Genomic DNA, 20,018 nt, shown 5'->3' on the forward strand with positions numbered 1-20,018 from the left:
AATCTTAGCTTAGAGTGACCTCTGCTGGCCGGCTGCACAATGACACACAACATATTCCCGGTTGATGTGCTTCAGAGAGCTGACCCTGGACGAGCCTCCTCAGACATGCTGGACGGGCATGTGTGGCTACCCTCAGCTGGTCACCCAGGTCCACGTTCTCAACGCCCAGGGTCTGCAGGGACAAGATTCCAATGGAGGTAAACACACTTTGGCCCCATAGTTCATTAACTCATTCACTCCCAGCAGCCATTTTGACTGAAGCAACCCCCTTCACTCCCGGCTTTTTTTTTTTTTTTTACTGGATTTTGATTTATTTTGCAAGGGCCACAGAATATTGTGTTCTATTGCTATAAAAACATGGAAACTACCAAAACAAAGATTAGTCTCTTCTTTCAGCAGGACAGAAAAAGTATGTTTCTATCTGTTTCATTTTTGCAGTAATTAGCATTAGAATATAGCTAAGTTTCATCATTACTCACAAATCTGCTTAGAATTGTGGGGAAACGGCTTGTTTTCATCATGGCCCTGATTGATCTCTTATACTCTGCTGCACCTGCTGGATGTTTTTGTAATACTATCATTTTGTCACCCGTTGTCTGCAAGTTGAGAGGCTGCATCAAAGCCTTCTGTATACTCTAGCATAAAAAACACAAAAAAACGTATAAATAAGTCTTTGGGACACTTAATACATTTAAAAAAGAACTTATTTATACGTTTTTGGGAGCAAATTAGTTCAGTGCGATAAACTGTTAAATACAACTGAACTAAGTCATTGAGTATGCTATCTGCATTTTGATCACTTTGCAGGAGAATAATTTACAGCTTTATGGGAGCAATAAAATTGGGGGAAATTATATCTTGGTGATTTATATGGCAATGATGATGTCTTCTGGATATTTGTTTTGACAAAAATTCGAGTTTGAGAACCAATGCGTATAGAATGCCGAATCTGTCGTGTTTCCATAGCAGTGGACCCATACGTGATCATCACATGTGAAGGCGAGAGGGTCCGTTCACCGGTTCACAAGGACACCCGGTGCCCCAACTTTGACATAAAGGGTCTGTTCTACCGCAAGAAGCCCAAAGAGGGAGTCCACATCGAGGTGAGGCCCGACCCCTTGGGCTCCTTGGCTTTAGTTGAGTCCAACTATTAGCTAGCTAGCAGGATAAGCTAACGTAGAAGTCTATCCTTACTCAGTGCTTGTCAGGAGGGGACAAAAGTAGAAAACTTACAAAATCCTACAACTTAAATCAACATTATAAGGCGGTTACTGATGCTGGCGATTCAGCGGCTAGCCTAAAATGCTAACGTAGCAGTCTACATTTTCACTTGGTGCTCCTTCTTCTCCAATGGCACTCTCAGATCGATTGTCATACTAAACATTGGTTACAGAAGATACAAATCACAAGCATGTGGCTGCTAGCTAGAGAGCGAGCTAGCAGGAGAAGCAAATGATTAGCCTCTTCAGATTCTGGTTGAGTGAGCTAATATAGCAGTCGACATATTTGTTCAGTTCTCTGTCTTTCCAATCAAAATTTTTAGTTTGGTCTATACTGGTAACAACTAAGAGTCCACTCAACCCGACAGGAAAGGGAAGAAAATGTAAAAAAAAAAAATACAAAAGCGTAATAATTATCATATGGCGGCTAGCTAGCATATTCAAATTCTAGATCTTGACTCACTACTCTTGGTCACTGTTTTTTTTTTTTTTTTTTTTTTTTTTTTTCAAGCTGAAATTCCTCCTAAGCTTTCTCTCTTTTTTTTTTTTTTTTTTTAAATCTTTTCTTTGCTTTCTTTTCACTTCCTGGCTCTCTCTCCCTCTTTCACTCGCTCGGCATCAGATCTACAACAAGAACATGATCGTGGACACCTTCCTGGGTCAGGTGGTGATGTTCAGCGACCCCAACGAGCGTCAGGAGCAGCACACGCTGCACCTCCGAGACAAGGGCAGTCGCCAGGACAGCGACCTGCCCGGCACGCTCACTGTGCGCCTCATCACCTCCACCACGCTCACCAACATCTGACTCACCCTTTTTCTTTGTCTTTTTTTCCCCATTCGCTTTATGACCGTTTCTCTCGCCGGTGTGTCTCCGTAGTTTTTCCCTCCCTGTTTCTGCCAATTTTTTTTTTTACGTATTCCTCTCTCCATTTTTTTCCTTACACATTTTCTCACCAATTTCTCCAACCTTTAAACTGACATTTTAATGGCCTTTATTTACTTAGATATCTTTCTTCAGTGTTGTGTTGCGTCGTACATTTTGCAGCTGAAAAAAGGCCAAAATGGAACGCTTTATCTCTCTTTTCTTTTTTTTTCTTTCAACTATTGTGTGAAATCAAACTCACATGAGATGCACATGTGCTATAATATGCAGACATTTGTGCACTCGCATGCATGTGCCAACGTTTTTCCAAGGGCTATGCATTGCCTTAAGGCTGCGTCTGTCTTGTCTTTCACGTGGATGCTGGGCAAAGGGTGGCTTGGGTCGATTGTTTTTTTTTTTTTGGCTGTCCGTCAGTTGTCCGTCTTGGCGTTCGCGTGGCCGCCATGTCTGTCGAGGTCAGGGTTTCCCAAACCTTGGCGCAGACACCGCAATCTGCCAATCCCAACGTGTAGCTATCTACGTGGATTTTACAACGCCGGTGGGACTTTGGGAAACTTTTTAAGCCCCCTTGGAAGACCCTTGCGCACTACATTTTGGGACCCCCCTCACTTTGGGAAACCCTGGTTTCTATCAAGGCAGCATCTTTGCGCTCCCTCTTCGACCCGTATATGCTGACCGTGCATTTTTTGTCCAGTCTTTGGCGAGCATGCGCCATGGCCCCCTGGCTCGCCCCCCCCTCTGGACGCAAGCCAACAGCCGCAATTGTGAAACCTCGCTTTTCCCTGTCTTCCTCCACTCACAAGCCGAGACGCTTCTCCGCCCAACGCTATGGACGACCTTTGAACCGCATGGCCAGGAAAAGACTCTTGTTTTTCACCCGTGTTGCACATCTCTGCGGTCGTAGCTTAGCAGCCGGCGCCTGTGCTCGGAGTTGTCGTCCCCGCCCGTCCCCCCCACCCTTTCTAAACAAGTGCTTTACGGGACCAAAGAGCAGCCAGTCAGCCCCTCGCTCATTTGTACCCCTTTCCAACTGGCACCCGGGCCCGAGCCTAGCGATGAACCGCCACCCCCTGTGCCACATCATCTTCTTAACGGCAACACCACTGCCTGACACTGTGTGCGTGCGTGCGTGCTACTTAATCTTCTTGTGTCTTTGGGCGAATGTATATCTGTTGATATGAGCAAAGGTGTGAAACAGGTTCCCATTATTGGGAGTGCACACCTTACACTTTTGTTGTTTTTTCGCTTGTGTAGGAACCATGAAGAATCAACACAGAAGGATAAAACCTGCCAAACAAACTGTGCCATGGTGGTTTCAGTCCTGGTTTGCCTCTAAAAAAAAAAGCAAGTTCTTGCTCCTTTCCATGGATTTTGCATTGAACAGTCATCGATACTTTGAATCCTGATGAGTTACACTTCATTTCATAGGGATGGGCATGAAATTTAGCAATCGATTGGTTGATTAGAAATGATTTCAAGGGGTCGAGAGCATCTTTTAGCCCTTTCACATTTCCTGCATTTCTGCCGTGATGGTCTTACCAAGAGAGAATAATCTGTTGTAATTTCATAACTGGCCCTTTGAAACTGGATGTAATCTTTTGCCAGAAGACTATCTAAAATTTTCGTGGCTAGAGCTGTAACACAGGTGAGATGGTGTCTGTAGACCCGTACACTACAATCTATCTAAGCTGTCTTATTTTCCGTGTTGCTTGTTCAGACACAGAATGGAAGTTGACCCGGCAATTTTCCGGCTTCAGTGGTAGTATGAGAGCTGTAACAGAGGTGCGATGACATCTGTAGCCCCTTTTAGAACGTCTTTTTTTTTTTTTTTTTTTTTTTCCTTTTTTAACTAATGTTGATGTCTTTGTGGTTCATCTTATCCTGTATGCAAATACCGGTAGCATTTTGCTAACATGGAATGAAATTCGACCTGGAAAGTTTACGGGTAAATGCCTGTCCTTCTGTTTACGACAATTTACTATTGTTGCGATGCTTTGATGGAATGAAAGTCGACTTACCAATTTTCCGGCAATTTTCAAAGGTTGTTTTATAGCTGCAACAAAGGCGGGACGACGTTTGTAGGCCTTGACACAGTGCTTGTAAACACCTGCAATTTACAGACTACTTGCGTGCCTTTAACAAAATTACGTTCACAGCAACATGATCTGGAAGTCGATCTAATGATTTTCCGGCTTCAGCGGTGATACCACGGTATAAAAGGGAACACCGGATACATTTCTGCGCTTCACTTTGCTGCAATGTTCTGGCTTTCCAACATGACACAGGATCCAAGTCGACCTGGCAGTTTTACGACTTTGGGGGTAGGCAGCAAATACCCTGCATCTAAAAACGTATAACTTTCCATCAAATGGAACACCACAACATCTTTGTGGTTTTCGACATAGTATGCAAGTTGAAGGTGGGTAAATGTCTCATGTTTACGGTCAGCTCTGACACTGCAGTTTTGTGACATTTGTTTGAAAGATGCTCCTTTTGGAATGTTCAAACTCCTGTTTCGACGTCTACGCCAAGATAATCAACAATCAATGCTTCTTAATAACCAATCAATCGATTGCTTTGCCCATCCCTAATTCTCTCCAAACAAAAAATTAAGGTGTTTCTTTTACGTTGAAGACAAACATTTCCATTTCAATCCTTTTTTTTTTTTTTTGTACCCGCCCGCCATTACTTGAATTATCAGACACTTGTGCAGCATTTATTGTACGCGAGCGCACTCGCACACATGTTGCTGTACAACATCTTTACAAATGCATGACTCGTTTTTCCACCATGTCCACAGCCTTGTACTGTACCGTTGAAACTGTATGATGATGCTTTTTTCTTTTTTTTTTTTTCTTCTATGCGGTAATGCTAGTTGTCGAGCATACAGCATGGCCGCCGCCACCGTCACGTGATCATATCAGCGGGCTGGACTGATGCCGTGTGCGTAGCGATGCTTTCGTGATGCTGTTTAGGTGCTAAATCATTCCCCACTTTGTCGTCGTCGTGTTAAAAAAAAAAAAAACGATGGACGGAAAATGAGGGTTCCGGCGGCCAACGTTTTGAGGCTGAAGTGTCCTTGAGTAAGGTGCGGGGATTTTTGGTGCCAAAAAATGGATATGTGACAGTTAGCTTAGTTTTAGCCAAATAATTACCCTACTATTAATAATATTTTTAAAAAATGAGGTAGATTTATTTTGTGGTTTACGGTACAGCTTGGCAAAGGGAGACGCTAAACTGTTATTACAGACTGGGATGGTCTGCAAATATAGCAGACTCAACTGCAGATGGCATGAGGAATCTATTTGGGGCAAGGCCTTTATTTGTTTGGAATAATGTTAAAAAATCTTAAAGCGATATAACATTGTGGAGCGACCGCCTATCAAACTGTTGGAATGCTTAGTTGTCTTTAATGTGCCATTTGACTGTATTGTTCATTATTTGCTTTATGGATCATAATCTTTCCTGACACTGATGCATGTGCCATTTTAAAATGTTCATGGAATTCATGTATATTTTTATATTTATTTGTAGTTATTTTTTTGTGTGTATCTTTTTCTTGATTTGTATGGATGTGATATGCCAATTTTACAGCTAATACAAAGCACTGTTGCACAGGAAGAAGTTATAAATGCCACATTGGAAAGAAGAAAAGTTGTGATCTTATGATTTATAAAGTTGTAATTTAATAATTATGGGAATGCTGAAGCATTCCCACATATGTTATTGTGATTTTTATTCTCCACACTTTTTTGCCGCGTAACAACTCCCACATAATACTTCCAATTTGCATTGTTCAAATTTCAACTAGCTTAAAAAATTCATACCTCCCGGGGTATATATATCGTCTTATTCCACATTGCTTACAATATTTGCACAATTTAACATTTAATTTAACATTTAATATCAACTTTCTACAATTCATTTTCAATGGGACAGACATTGAACTATTTCTAAGTGTCACTTTCCATGCCCACTTCCACTTCCTTATCATCATTACCAGGTGTCTGATACTTCTGGGTGGCACAGTTGGCAAAGTGTGTTGTCCGGTAATCAGGAGGTTATAATTTCACAATTTATCTCTCGATTTACTTCATAAGCATTCCACATGCATTCAAATCTTAGCATTCATCTTTCAGCATTTCCACGCAATTTCTCCAGAAATTGCACTTACCGTAGTCTAGTTGTAAAATATTACCGGTACGCGAATAAAGTCACAATTTTACGAGAAAATAATTATATGTGAACGTTATCACAGTAGAGAACCAAGTCATAGGAATGAATCTTTTAATCTATTAAAAATTATACTTTTAATATTAAATTGTCATATTTTTCAGTTTAGAATAATATATTTCCGTATAGTCATTTCATTATTATTCTGTGATTACAGATATTCCGACTTGTTCTCATAACTTTACAACTTTTCTTCTCGTACTCCTTCACAGACGTGTACGATATTTGGGCAGATGGAGAAAAGTATTCATTGATCCCGATCTGAAAAACTGAAAATGTGAATTTTACTGATGTTTTTAATTTTGACAAGATGTTTACGGCGATTCGTTCATCTCCGCTCATCGGCCGCATTGTGCGTGGTCAGGATTTCACTGTAATGTATGAAAGACTGTTGGGGAACTTAACGTACGTATAACTCTTGCCGCCACCGCCGTAACTTTTTATATGAGAATGCCACTGCATGTAGCAAAAACAGCTTTGAATCCATTGCAAAATATCTATATTTATATTTTGGGGCTCTTGGAGAAAAAAAAAAGCTCCATGGCAGTGCGCTTATTGCTACTTTGATGAACACAGCAGGCTCGTGTCGCAGTCTCGCATGCATCCGGACGATATCCTGTTTTTTGTAATTTGTTTTTCTATTCAATAACTGGTCTTATGTGGGTGTGTGTGTGTATAATCGTAGCAGCGATTATCCATGTTTTGATGGACGCTACGCAGGCTAGCACCGATGTTGTTTCTTCACTACCTCTGCTGGTCATTCAGAGGAAATTCGGACATTGCTAGCGAGAGTGATTTTTGTGGCTTCTTCCCCACTCTGCTGTTGCGGCTTGTAAACAACAATAGCCACTTTGCATCCCGATGCATGACAACCACACAAAACTGACTTGAAATATTTGAAAAGAAAAATGTTGGGATTTTACGAGAAATATAATATCATAAAGGCATAATATTACAGGAATACCTAACGTGTGTCGTTACAAGGAAAGGAAGGTCATAATTTCAATTGATCATAAATTTTTGACTTTATTTATTTGAAAATAAAGAGAAAAATGCCTAATAAAGTTTTAATGTAATGAGAAAATTATAGAATTATTATGAGATAAAAGGCATTCATACTTTTTATATTTAATATTGTAATTGGAATTTTTAGTATTACAACTGTTGTAGACAAAGAAAATTCTCAGATTAAGATTACATTTTCTATTCTCTTGAAACCACGATTATTTTGTGATTTTTTTTTTCCCCTCTTAAAATTACATTACTACTGCAAAATTACGTTACTGTCTTGAAATGATAATATTCTCCTAAACTGACAACTTATGAAAACTATTTACGACAATCCTTGAAAAACTGCATTTTTTTTCTTGTAAAATTTTGACGTAATTCTCTTGACGTAATTCACTTGAAATATTTCCTGCACAATTAAGACTATTGGAAAAAACAATTTTGTTCTATTGAAATTATTGAAATTATTACAATTACAACTTTACCCCATAAACTTACCACTAGTGTTGAAACATTACGTTTTTTCTTGTAAAATGACATTCATTTGAAAAAAAAAACTCCACTTAATTCTCTTGAAATACTCCTTTACATTCTTAAAATTACAACCACAAATATTTTGGACTTTATTCTCTTGAAATTATTTAGTAAAATTGCGACTTAATTCTTTCGAGATGTTGACTTGATTCGCTCCCTGTTTTTCACCGTCTTGCAAACAATGGCCATGTTGCATTCTGCTGCACGAAAACCACACACACACACACACACACACACACACACACAAAATGGATGACGACGTCATCGCATTGGCTTTATTGTGACTGGAATGAGGCTTGTGATCGTTCTTGTACTTTTCTGCTCGGAGTCTGGAAAAGCTTACTGCATGGTGACACTTCTAAAAGACCTTTTATCTGTATTTTATAGCCTTGTTCATTTTATATATCTCTATTCAGCACATATATAAATATTTATATAGAAATATATACGGTATATCTCTATCTATAGCCACTTTACCTTGCGTTAAAGCTGGTATGATTAGCTATCTAGCTATCGGAGAGCTGTACTTGTCCGATGTGTATTGTGTGCTTCTTTGTGTTGTCTCTGTTTATTTACTCAATTATTTGTTTGGCCTTTGAATCGATGCCCCTGCTTTGACTTCTCGGTTACACTGTGCTCATTTTATAGCTACGATCCGGGAAGGAAAAAAAAAACTTTTTTTTTTTTTCTGCATTTGTATTTAATGTCAACTTGTGGCATGACTTTGAAATAAAAATGAAAATCGTATTCCTATGTTTATTTTTTTATTTTTTATTATTTTACATTTATGTTGACCTGAATTAAGACAAAGAAAAATGCAAAGAATAATAAAAATTAAGTTGCTCTGTCCGCAAAGTCTTTGTGAAAAAGTTTGGCGATGTTGACATTATGGGGATTATTATTTTTTTTATTTCGTTCAGAAGTTATGACTTGAGTCTCTAAAACAGCACTTTTTTTTTTAAATTGCCATTTTATTCCCAAAACAAACAGTTTTACGCGTACTATCACAAGTTTATTCTCATAAATTTTATTCTTGTAAAATTCTGTGCAAAAATTAAAATTTAATCGTGAAAACAAAATTTTTCTGTTAATATTGATATTCTCAAAATTATTTTTGTGTTCATATTTTCAACTCTCTTCTGATAAATTCCCACTTTATTCTCTGAAATTGCACCTTTTGTGTGAAATTCCCACTTTATTCTCAAAACGTTTTTTACATGTTATTATGGCTGTATTTTAAAAACAGTTACAAAAAATGTTACACTATTTATTATGGGGAGGTGGTGGTGGACTCAAGTGCAGGTAGGCTTTAGCGAGGAGGCAGAAGACCAAAATGTTGAATTAACAACAGCGAGGACGCAAAAATAACAAGCTATGAAAGAAAAAAAATACAAAGTGAAAATGGTAAGCGAGACTAGATGTGGAGGAACAATGGGAGCATGACGTGGGGTAGCAACAACACAACACTGACACAGACAGAGGGGAAACACAAGACACATGCACACTAATTGACATAAGACATACCTGGGCAAGACACAAGTGGTTGAAGGCACTGATTGGTTGACACACAAGAAAGGACAGGCAAACACAGGACAATGCAGGACAATGCTTGATCAGACAAGGGAGACGCACAACAACAAAACACAGATCATAACCAGAACCAAAGTAACCTGATAACAAACTCAAACAAAATCCAAACCAAACCCAAAACATGGCAGAAGAAAACAAAACCAACCCAGGCCCAACCCAAACCATGACAGTAGTAAAATCACAACTTTATTATTGTCATAGTTTACTATTCTCATCAAATGTTTTTTTTCCCCTTGTACTTTTATTCTTGTTACTTTTTCGTCTTTGTGTTCTAGATTTGTTACTGTTAGGGTTACCTGTTTGACATCTATTAAACATGACACAAAAAGGAGAGAAGACACTCAGTTCAGGGCTCGCGAGGAGAGAGGAGAGGAACTGACTGATACAATTCACTCCTGCACTCTCTGAAGATTCCTCTCCTCACCCTCTCTATTTATTTGGTTTTCCATGCCCTTTCCACGCCCCTAGTGACTTGGGTGTTCCAACCCTAAAAATGCAAATGCAAGGCATAGTTGGAACACAGTGTTTGTTTGTCTATGTGTTGTGCATGTGAGTGGAAGATTGCTGAGTACATGTGTGGTCAAGTTTGCAATCATTTCTGAACAGAAAACAGGCGACCTCAGCAGACTGGCTCGAACCATTCTGCTGCGTTAGATGTTGTGTTTCTTCAGCTTTTTGAGTCATCTTCAAATAGCCAGACTGTGAATGTGAGTGGGAACATAGCAAAGCATTCTTCATTGCAAGCAGAAGCAGTCCTTCATGGCAGCAAATATATAACATGTATGGCTAGGCTATATGAATGTGAGTGCAAAACAAAGCATTCTTCATTGCAAACAGAAGCAGTTCTTCATTGCAGCAAATGTATGATAACTTATTATTTACAATTTTTACTACAGTTTTTTTTTTTTTTTAAATTACCGTTTGAGTTTTCTTTCAGGCAACCAAAATGATACTGAACGGGGTCCAGTTTATGAAACAAGGTGACGATGGTACCTCGGTTGTGGCTAAAAGTTCAAGGAATTATCCTCCCAGGTGCTATTTAGGCTGATATGAGCTCCATGTGAAGGTGCTTTGTTCGTTGAATAATTTAACAACTGAATGCAATTGTTTATGTAACATGGGTGGGTAATTGTGTACATAGATGCATGGTGTTGATGCTTTATGATCATTTGTTTTAAATGTTTTGCCGCCACCTTGTGGTAGCTATACACAATTACAAGCCACTTTTGTTGAACAGAACTCTTACTATGTGCTCCCAGCAGTCTGTAGGCAAACCTTAAAAAGTCCCTTTTCAACAAAGTCTGCTTAACAATGTTGTACCTCCGTCACCACCGCCCCCTCCTCTTCCTCCACCTCGTCCTGCAGACTCCACCCATCGCCTTCCTAATCAGGATCAGCAGCCATGAATGAGATTCAGCAAGAGTCTGGAGGACTCCTTCGCTGACCTGCACCGGGAAAACCCCTCAAAGGACCCCTCGTCGGACCGACCGCAGATCTCCAAAGAGGTTTTTTTTTTTTTTTAGCACACGGTCCTGAATAGACAGAAACCATCCACCTTCTCAACTGGGACTGTCCTTGTGGATAAACCAGAGCCCACCAGAAGAGACAACAAGAGGGGGTCTTCGTATCGAGAGGTTAGTGGAGTGATTTGATCATGTTGGTTTGTTGGGTCATGACTGAAGGCTTTCGCTAACCACCAGGCCACAACGAGCAGTTCTCGCCGGCCTTGGTGGCCTCAGCTTTAGGCTAAAGCCTCTTATGCTGGCTCTGTGCTCATTGGCCAGCTCTTAAAGGAGACTTCGGTAAACTACATGTACGCCTCCTGTAGAGCTTAAAGGAACTGTCTATATAATACACAAAATGCTTTCCAGTTCAATAATGAATGTTGAGCAGTCACCAATTGATACAAAACATTTTGATATACAGTATATGAACAATCCAAACTGATATCAGCTAACAACTGCAATTTTCTCGTTTTAAAATGCAAAAGTGTTTTTGTTTATGTTCTCCGTCACTGCACCTACTCACTCCCAAAGCTGGCCAGTGATTAGCCAGCTTGTGTCATGTGAAAAGACTCGGAATGCACGCGATTTGCGCGTTTCCTGCACAAATTCTTGAAAACATTCAAACAAAAGTTGCACATTTTGATACATGTTGCACATATTTCGTATATTTATAGTTATTATATTGTGTATATAATCGTTTATACCCAAAAGTCATGTTCTTTCAGTTTAATGTTTTAAATTTAGTAACTTTTTAGGAAGTACCGCTAATAATAACTAGACTAAGTGCAATTTCTGGAGAAATTGCGTGGGAATGCTGAAAGCTGAATGCTAATAGCTGAATGTGAAGATTTGAATGCATGTGGAATGCTTATGAAGTAAATTGAGAGAGAAATTATGAAATGATGACCTCCTGGTTAGTAAACATTTTCAGCAAGTTGAAATTTGAACAGTGTAAATCAGAAGTATTATGTGGGAGTTGTTACATCGCAAAAAAAAGTGTAGAGAATAAAAATCACAACAATGTCTGAATGCTTCAGCATTCCTACAATGATGCTGAAATATTTACTAAATGTACGGTTTGTTTCCTCCAAATCACAGCTGACACAGCACGTTTGCTCTTAAATGTTTAAATAACCATAAATATTATGATGAATGGTATGTTGATGATAGGCTCCAGCACCCCGCAACGCTGAACAGGATCATGAAAATGGATGGATAGATGGATGGTTTTATTTCTTCTCAAATTACTGAGTAAACATCCTGTGTGCATTGTCACCATAATCCACAACATTGTGACAGCGTTAACGCATAAATAAAAATAAACATACACAGTAAAATGTTTTTCTATTAATATTCATATATCAATTGACTTTGTTTTTGCATCTTAATAGAGCTAAGCTAACTGTAACAAACATTATGCATCTTTTTTGTTCTGCAGAGGCGCTCATGGACAACAATGGGAGGTCTTAAACTGGCTCGGTCGACAATGAAAGTCGCTCCCGCTTCCTTCCATGTGAGTCGCAGCTCTTCAACATACTTGTAAGCATGTGTTAGCGGAGCATCATCGCACACACACATTCACACGCAGATTAGTTGCTTAGCAAGATACCTGTTGAACATCTATGATTAAAGCAACTATATGTAAGATTTAAAATTTCAAATCTCTACTGCCACCTGTGGCCGAAAACAAACTGCACGCTCATACACGCTGCGCGCACTCGTACGTGCACGACCTCAATACTGAAGACTGGGCTCTTCATATCCAATGAAACTATGTTTTCAGAGGTGAGAAGTTTTATAATGTTATACAAAGCTGGCCACTTCACGGAATGAGACTCTCGATCCCCACTAAACAATTGATGTCCACGGGACGTGCAGATCATATTGCTTTAGTTGGTCAAAGTCCAGTTCTGTGCTGTACTCCAAAACGATGTGCAAATTACGTCAATTAATTGGACCTCATTCCGATGTTAATATGCAGTTTCATATTGTAGTCACCCCGCTCGACGGACGTCAACCTGATTCTAGTCATTATTAGTGTATGTCGCCGCCAGGCTAGTATCATTGTTCATGAGCCGAAAGGTGGGCTGTCATTTATGGAAATGGACGATTGTGAAAAACATATAGACCCATTCACTACTTAGTGTGATATGGCCGTGAATGTTATCGCCATTCAGTAGTACCGTTCACATTCCGTTAGCATAATGTAGCTACAATAGGCTGTTTTCACGGAGGAAAATAAGGCAACATTTAGCCTGATTGAAACGCCGCGGAATGGAACGTCTGTTCTTCATAAAGTCATTCTGTTCTATTACATTCAACTTTGCCGCCCCTTTCACGCTAAATGTTGCCGTCCAACTCACTTTCACCCCAATAGTTACGACCGAGAAGTGATCAATCTTGAGGTTACTGCTATATGAAAACAACACATTTTCTTCTAAATGTCAAGATACTCGCTTCTTACCTTTTGGAGTAGAAAGAAAGCCAGCTGTGAATCACTTTTCTAATCCAAGTCCGATCTCAACTCTCTCCACCGCTGAAATGTCAAACCAATGTTCACTCTCGTTCTCGGCGTCGGTCACTATCAAGTTTAGATTTGTTTTTTTTCGTGGCACTTGACATTGTTTTCATTTTTTTTTTAAGCAGCCTTCCGCGGAGTAACAGCGGGTGTCTGGGGCAGCGAAAATCCGTACTAGTTCCGTCTTCGCGCGACAGGAAACAACTGACGATGACGCGCATGACGTCACATCCTGCAGACAGAGGGCGGGAAATTCGAAGGATTCGGACCGGACGCTTCCTAAATAATATTGGCCAGAGGCTTGTAGGAGTACCCATTGTGAACAGCTAAGATGTAGATCTACTAATTAGAATATGTTTCAGTCATAAATGGTCAAATAAAAAGGCTATTGTTAACTCTTTGACCGCCATAAACGTTTAAAAACGTTCAGTATAATCCTAGGATTGGCCGCCATAGACGTTAATTGACGTCTACTATGTTTTTTTATGGAAACGGGTGGAGGAAAGCCTTGGGCAGCTGTGCTCCAAGTATCAAGCCGATCGGGTTACTATATGAGTATTCCTGGCCACTAGATGGCTGTGATGAGTCTTTTGGACAAGATCGGGTAGGAGACAACAGTAGAAGAAGAGAGGCTGAGCTAGAGTGTTGAGGGGGAGAGAATGGCTAACTTGGCTAAGGGAGTCAAAAAGGCTACAGATGGCAATCAGCTCACGCTTGATCCTTATTTTCAAAGCTCAAAAGCATCGACCAGTGCTCAAGAGCACAGTGATGACGGGGTTAAGTCATAGTTGAAGCGGTGACGCGGCCGTTTCGACCACGTCCTAAGGCCCCACCGGCTAGCGATGCTAATAACGTCCTAAGGCCCCACCGGCTAGCGATGCTAACACCGGAGAAAAGTGGTGCACAACTGAGCACGTCTGAACAGATGACGTTTCATCGGAGGATGACGACTACTATGGGTCCGATGCAAGACAGTCTTGGACAGTCTTCCAAAGAACGTGAAGGTAAGCGCTAACATGCTAAGAGATTGCTAGTAAGATTACTTTTCTAACTTTTCGGGCGATCTGCTAGCAGCGTGTGTAAATGTGCTGATATACACTAAAACATCTATTACCTATACAAACGTGAATGTATATTTTATAGATCGTGCTCACAGCAACGTCCGACCGCTGGTTCTACGACAAAGAAAGGTAAAAAAACAAAAAAACGTTTTCAATACACCGCAACAATAAAAGGAAAGTCTTTCGATAGTATTGTAATTGTATATGTTTCTTTCAGCTCCTACTCAAAGTGACCCTTCTCACAGTGAGCAGAACAAAGGTAAAAAGAAAAAAAACAAGAGATTCTCCACAGCACTAATAAAATATTTGATGGTAAACGTCTTCTATAATTTACAGAATGTGCATCAACCAATACATCCAAGAAAAAAAGGTAAACATGCACACACAAACACATTGCATCACAGTGCTCTAAAATAATATATGATATTGAAATGTATATTTGCAGATCCCAAAGATTCTGGCTGGCTTGAAGTTGATGAATTCGGCTGGCAGCCAACCATCTTCCCCTTTGCTGCAAAACCAGGACCAAGGGATGCTGCAGCAGAGCTGAATTCCCACCTGCCAGCTGACATCCTGGAGCTCTTCATCACGGATGAACTTCTCCAGCACATCGTTCATCATACCAACCTCTACGCAAATCAGTCCATGCAGAAGCAGACTGACAAAAACTGTTGCGCACGTGTAAATAGTTTGCAAAGAGTTTTCCAAATTGTTTGTTCGGATTGCTACTGCTGCATGTAAATAAACTGTTATTTTGCAATCCAAAACATTTTTTATTGTTGGGGTAGTGTTTTATAGAAGTTTAGGTGTTTGTAGAATCACTCATGCAAAAAAAAAAAGTGCCAAATTCACTAGAGTGCATGAAATAACATAGTTTCACAAAAAGCTTGATTTCTCCGTATTTTGGAAGAAAATAGAGGATTTGGGTGAAACGAAGCTGTTTTCTATTGTTGATTACTGAAGATCCGAATAAGGTAGAAACAAACTTTTTTTTTAGATGAAAGATGAGACTTCAATCTTTCATTTGGTAGTATCCGCGTTTCCATAGTCCTAACACAACATTTTCTGTGGAGCTTGAAAGATCGGTAGAATTCTGTAAATCAGCTGGCAGTATGGGGTTACCTTTTCCGAAAATGGCTGGCAGTCAAAGAGTTAAGATATTTTTTGGGAAATCCTACATAGAGTAGCTTTAATGATAATTAGCATGTTGCTAACTATTAGTGCTGTCAAACGATTAAAATTTTTAATCTGATTAATCACACTTTTTAATTTTTAACTTTTTAATTTAATTTTTGATTAATCACGATTAATCAGCTAAATTACTTGCGTATTCGCTTAATATAAAATAAATACAAAATACCGTAATATTTTGACATTAACGCATTTTATGATCTGAATGTCATTTGCAAACATTGATTAAATGCATGTACGCAATTGCATGCATGCTTGTATTGCTCAAAACGTAACAGCATCATATCAATTGGTTGCAATTCAGCAATTATTAATTAATTAAACGTAAATGACTTTTGTTTTATCTAAAGTCCCGTCGGGGTGTTTTTTAAAGCGAAATTTACCAGCGAGAATACCAACTGGAGTCACCCCACTCATTTTGGAACAACAGACGTAGGAAATGCCGTGCATTGACCTCATCACTGACCTGCACAGCCTTCATTGTAACCATCCACGGTTACGTTCAAGGCTCAAGCGCGGTAATAAAAAAAAAAAATAGTGCGATTAATCTGCATTAATACGTGATTAATGCAACATTTTTTTGTGATTAGATAATCTATTAACGCTTTAACTTTGACAGCCCTACTAACTATGGAACACCCTCACTAGCTGATAATAAAAACTAGCCAAATCCCAGTGAACATTTTGAAAGGCTCCACTCCGCTACGTGTTGCTAACGTAAAGGATGACATTTGTGTGTACGACTCTTCCCATTTTGGCCACAACTCAATGGAAAATTCTAACAATGGTGAAAACTAGCATGCTATCATGGTAGCATTTCTTGCCTTCATTGACAGGTGCGAAAGCGCCTGCTAATGCTAGCGGAGGGTATGCTAACATTGCAGCATATCCGTCTTATTCTAAACTGTTTATAAAATAGACATTACGTGGCAAAAATAGATTAGCTTCTGGCATTCTTGTCAAATATTACCATTGCATTTTTTTCCGTACTTGGAATTGTAATTATCTTGTCACGAAGGTGTAGTGGATGGACCCGAAAGCGGTGGAAACAGGCGGGAAGACAGACTGGTAAGATGAGGTAATGAACTTTATTGATTATGACGGGGAAGGACTGGATGAGACGGAAGGGGAGTAGGCTGGGATGGACGTGGACACAAATCATTGCGGAGACTTGGCGTGGCGTGATGCGGAGACTTGGCGTGGCGTGATGCGGAGACTTGGCGTGGCGTGATGCGGAGACTTGGCGTGGCGTGATGCGGAGACTTGGCGTGGCGTGATGCGGAGACTTGGCGTGGCGTGATGCGGAGACTTGGCGTGGCGTGATGCGGAGACTTGGCGTGGCGTGATGCGGAGACTTGGCGTGGCGTGATGCGGAGACTTGGCGTGGCGTGATGCGGAGACTTGGCGTGGCGTGATGCGGAGACTTGGCGTGGCGTGATGCGGAGACTTGGCGTGGCGTGATGCGGAGACTTGGCGTGGCGTGATGCAGAGACTTGGCGTGGCGTGATGCAGAGACTTGGCGTGGCGTGATGCAGAGACTTGGCGTGGCGTGATGCAGAGACTTGGCGTGGCGTGATGCAGAGACTTGGCGTGGCGTGATGCAGAGACTTGGCGTGGCGTGATGCAGAGACTTGGCGTGGCAGACTTTGAAGACTTGGCGTGGCAGACTTTGAAGACTTGGCGTGGCAGACTTTGAAGACTTGGCGTGGCAGACTTTGAAGACTTGGCGTGGCAGACTTTGAAGACTTGGCGTGGCAGACTTTGAAGACTTGGCGTGGCAGACTTGGCGTGGCAGACTTGGCGTGGCAGACTTGGCGTGGCAGACTTGGCGTGGCAGACTTGGCGTGGCAGACTTGGCGTGGCAGACTTGGCGTGGAAGACTTGGCGTGGAAGACTTGGCGTGGAAGACTTGGCGTGGAAGACTTGGCGTGGAAGACTTGGCGTGGAAGACTTGGCGTGGAAGACTTGGCGTGGAAGACTTGGCGTGGAAGACTTGGCGTGGAAGACTTGGCGTGGAAGACTTGGCGTGGAAGACTTGGCGTGGAAGACTTGGCGTGGAAGACTTGGCGTGGAAGACTTGGCGTGGAAGACTTGGCGTGGATGACTTGGCGTGGATGACTTGGCGTGGATGACTTGGCGTGGATGACTTGGCGTGGATGACTTGGCGTGGATGACTTGGCGTGGATGACTTGGCGTAGCAGACTTGGCGTAGCAGACTTGGCGTAGCAGACTTGGCGTAGCAGACTTGGCGTAGCAGACTTGGCGTAGCAGACTTGGCGTAGCAGACTTGGCGTAGCAGACTTGGCGTAGCAGACTTGGCGTAGCAGACTTGGCGCTAAAGACACCACTGTGACTAAACATGCAGGTCTTCAGACAGCAGACAGCAGACAGCAGACAGCAGACAGCAGACAGCAGACAGCAGACAGCAGACAGCAGACAGCAGACAGCAGACAGCAGACAGCAGACAGCAGACAGCAGACAGCAGACAGCAGACAGCAGACAGCAGACAAACATCAAACAATGCTCCCACAACCGCGTGAGACAAACACCACTCCCTTATACTAACACTAATGACAATAACAGAACACACCTGGGAGACACAGCAGGGAGGGGGAAACCAATCAGCAATACACACCAGGAAGGGAAGACACAAGCAGGTGGACAAGGTTAACCATAACGAGACTGGGGAAGAAGACAGGAACACCAAACAACCAACACTCACCAAAATAAAACACAAACCCAAACAAACTGAAACGTGACATATCTAAAGTTTTGTGAACATAAAATTGAAGTTTATGTGCATTGATAATAATAGCATTAGCTCTTTGTATAGCGCATTTTGCAGCAACTTTATTAAAATATTAGTTATATAGGAGTGTGATATTTGTTGAGGAGTAGCTAGTGTTAACTTAAAAAAAAAATTGGCAAACAGAAAAATAGCCTATTTGGTAGAGTTATGACGACATACATTCCAGCTGCATTTTTTCGACATTGTTGTCATGAATACCGATCAATGTGAAACTAAAAAAAACATAACCTGTGTTGTATTTAAAAGTTTTCCATTCGGCTCGAATGGGGGAGCAAATGATTGAGCACTCATACTAATGACTGTACAGTAAACTATGCTTGCTGCGTAAGTGGTAGGATTAACTCCAGGAATCCAATAAGCCTGTGGTTCCCCCCCCCCACTATTTTTTCTTCCTCTTCCCAGTCATGTTTAAAATGTCATGTTGCTAATATTAAAAATCATCAATATTAATGTAAGTGCACTTTGCAGGGTCCACTCATGTGACGTCTGATGTCCTGCAGTCAAGCCGACTGAGTCATGGTCATTCTGCAGCAGGTAACGTCAGCAAGAAATAATAAAAATGTGAAATGTGGTTGCTCATGGCGCTAGCATTTAACGATGCAGTGTATTTCAAAGTGTTTAAAAAAACAATGCAAATGTTTTTACACCTAAAAATCCAAAACACAATTTTACATTTAGCAATAGAAAACAAAATCACTAAATTTAACTTTGTTTAAAGAGTTGTGTTTTAAGGAAAATAGTTATTTGCTGGCATCTACAGTCAGTTACCGTATTTTTAATATCATTAATCTAAACGTCCATAATCTCCGGTGTGTTTTGACTTTGAGGCTCTTTACTTCCGCGGCTGACTGCGATCCTAATCTCGGAGTCAATTGAGTCCGACTGGCGCTGTCGCTCATCATTTTAGTCACAGTCACATATGTCTCCTGCCCACCCTGAATTCCCCCAAACAAAGACAATTTTGCTTTAAACTCTGATCAGCACGAGCCAATTACACTATCAGCCAACGATAAGATGAAAATGTCATCAAATTGACCCCGGGAAAGGACGCAAGAACAAAATGGAAAAGTTACAAAAGGGTCATTTTACCTAAGTCTTGATTGTGTGTATATATATATATATATATATATATATATATATATATATATATATATATATATATATATATATATATATATATATATATATATATATATATATATATATCAGTGACGTTAACCCGTGACGAAGTCTTGAGTGCCTGTGAGCGGTGAATGATTTTAAACACTAGAACGACTATATTTGACTGTTGCGAATCAGTGTATTTTGGTTATGACGGGTGTACGATAATTTCCATCAAAATACGATAATTTTGAGTCTATGGTACGATAATCCTGTATTTGCCACCTGGCAACGCTGTATAGTGGTGCCTTGATATATGAGGGACCTGGCTCAGTTGCTTTTTTTTTGTTTTTGTTTTGTTTTTG

At 40.6% G+C, this 20,018-nt stretch overlaps 3 protein-coding genes across 10 annotated transcripts in view; all 3 read left to right on the forward strand.

Moving 5' to 3' along the window:
* The window catches only part of capn5b (calpain 5b), a 51,671-nt gene extending 43,083 nt beyond the window's left edge, over nt 1–8,588 (forward strand). Inside the window, exons 11-13 of one of the 2 annotated variants that reach the window (XM_077505488.1) lie at nt 76–197; nt 967–1,103; nt 1,843–8,588. In XM_077505488.1, coding sequence (XP_077361614.1) covers nt 76–197; nt 967–1,103; nt 1,843–2,025 — 442 coding nt within the window. In that variant the 3' untranslated portion in view covers nt 2,026–8,588. The remainder of the gene's footprint in view (nt 1–75; nt 198–966; nt 1,104–1,842) is intronic. The other variant, XM_077505489.1, reaches the window with a different exon arrangement.
* Nucleotides 8,589–10,874: 2,286 nt separating this feature from the next.
* Nucleotides 10,875–20,018, forward strand: part of myo7ab (myosin VIIAb) — a 41,795-nt gene continuing 32,651 nt past the window's right edge. For all 7 annotated transcript variants that reach the window (XM_077505478.1, XM_077505479.1, XM_077505482.1 and 4 more), the window contains exons 1-3: nt 10,875–11,102; nt 12,412–12,512; nt 19,021–19,086. In XM_077505478.1, the coding sequence (XP_077361604.1) occupies nt 19,069–19,086 (18 nt within the window). In that variant the 5' untranslated portion in view covers nt 10,875–11,102; nt 12,412–12,512; nt 19,021–19,068. The remainder of the gene's footprint in view (nt 11,103–12,411; nt 12,513–19,020; nt 19,087–20,018) is intronic.
* LOC144006576 (uncharacterized) lies at nt 12,531–15,328 on the forward strand. Its single transcript, XM_077505490.1, has 5 exons — nt 12,531–14,495; nt 14,635–14,681; nt 14,770–14,811; nt 14,889–14,922; nt 14,998–15,328. Exons 1-5 carry the CDS (start codon nt 14,369–14,371, stop codon nt 15,291–15,293), a joined length of 546 nt encoding a protein of 181 aa, XP_077361616.1. The 5' UTR covers nt 12,531–14,368; the 3' UTR covers nt 15,294–15,328.

Source organism: Festucalex cinctus, chromosome 18 (assembly GCF_051991245.1).
Source record: "Festucalex cinctus isolate MCC-2025b chromosome 18, RoL_Fcin_1.0, whole genome shotgun sequence".
In the NCBI taxonomy this organism is placed as follows: Eukaryota; Metazoa; Chordata; class Actinopteri; order Syngnathiformes; family Syngnathidae; genus Festucalex; species Festucalex cinctus.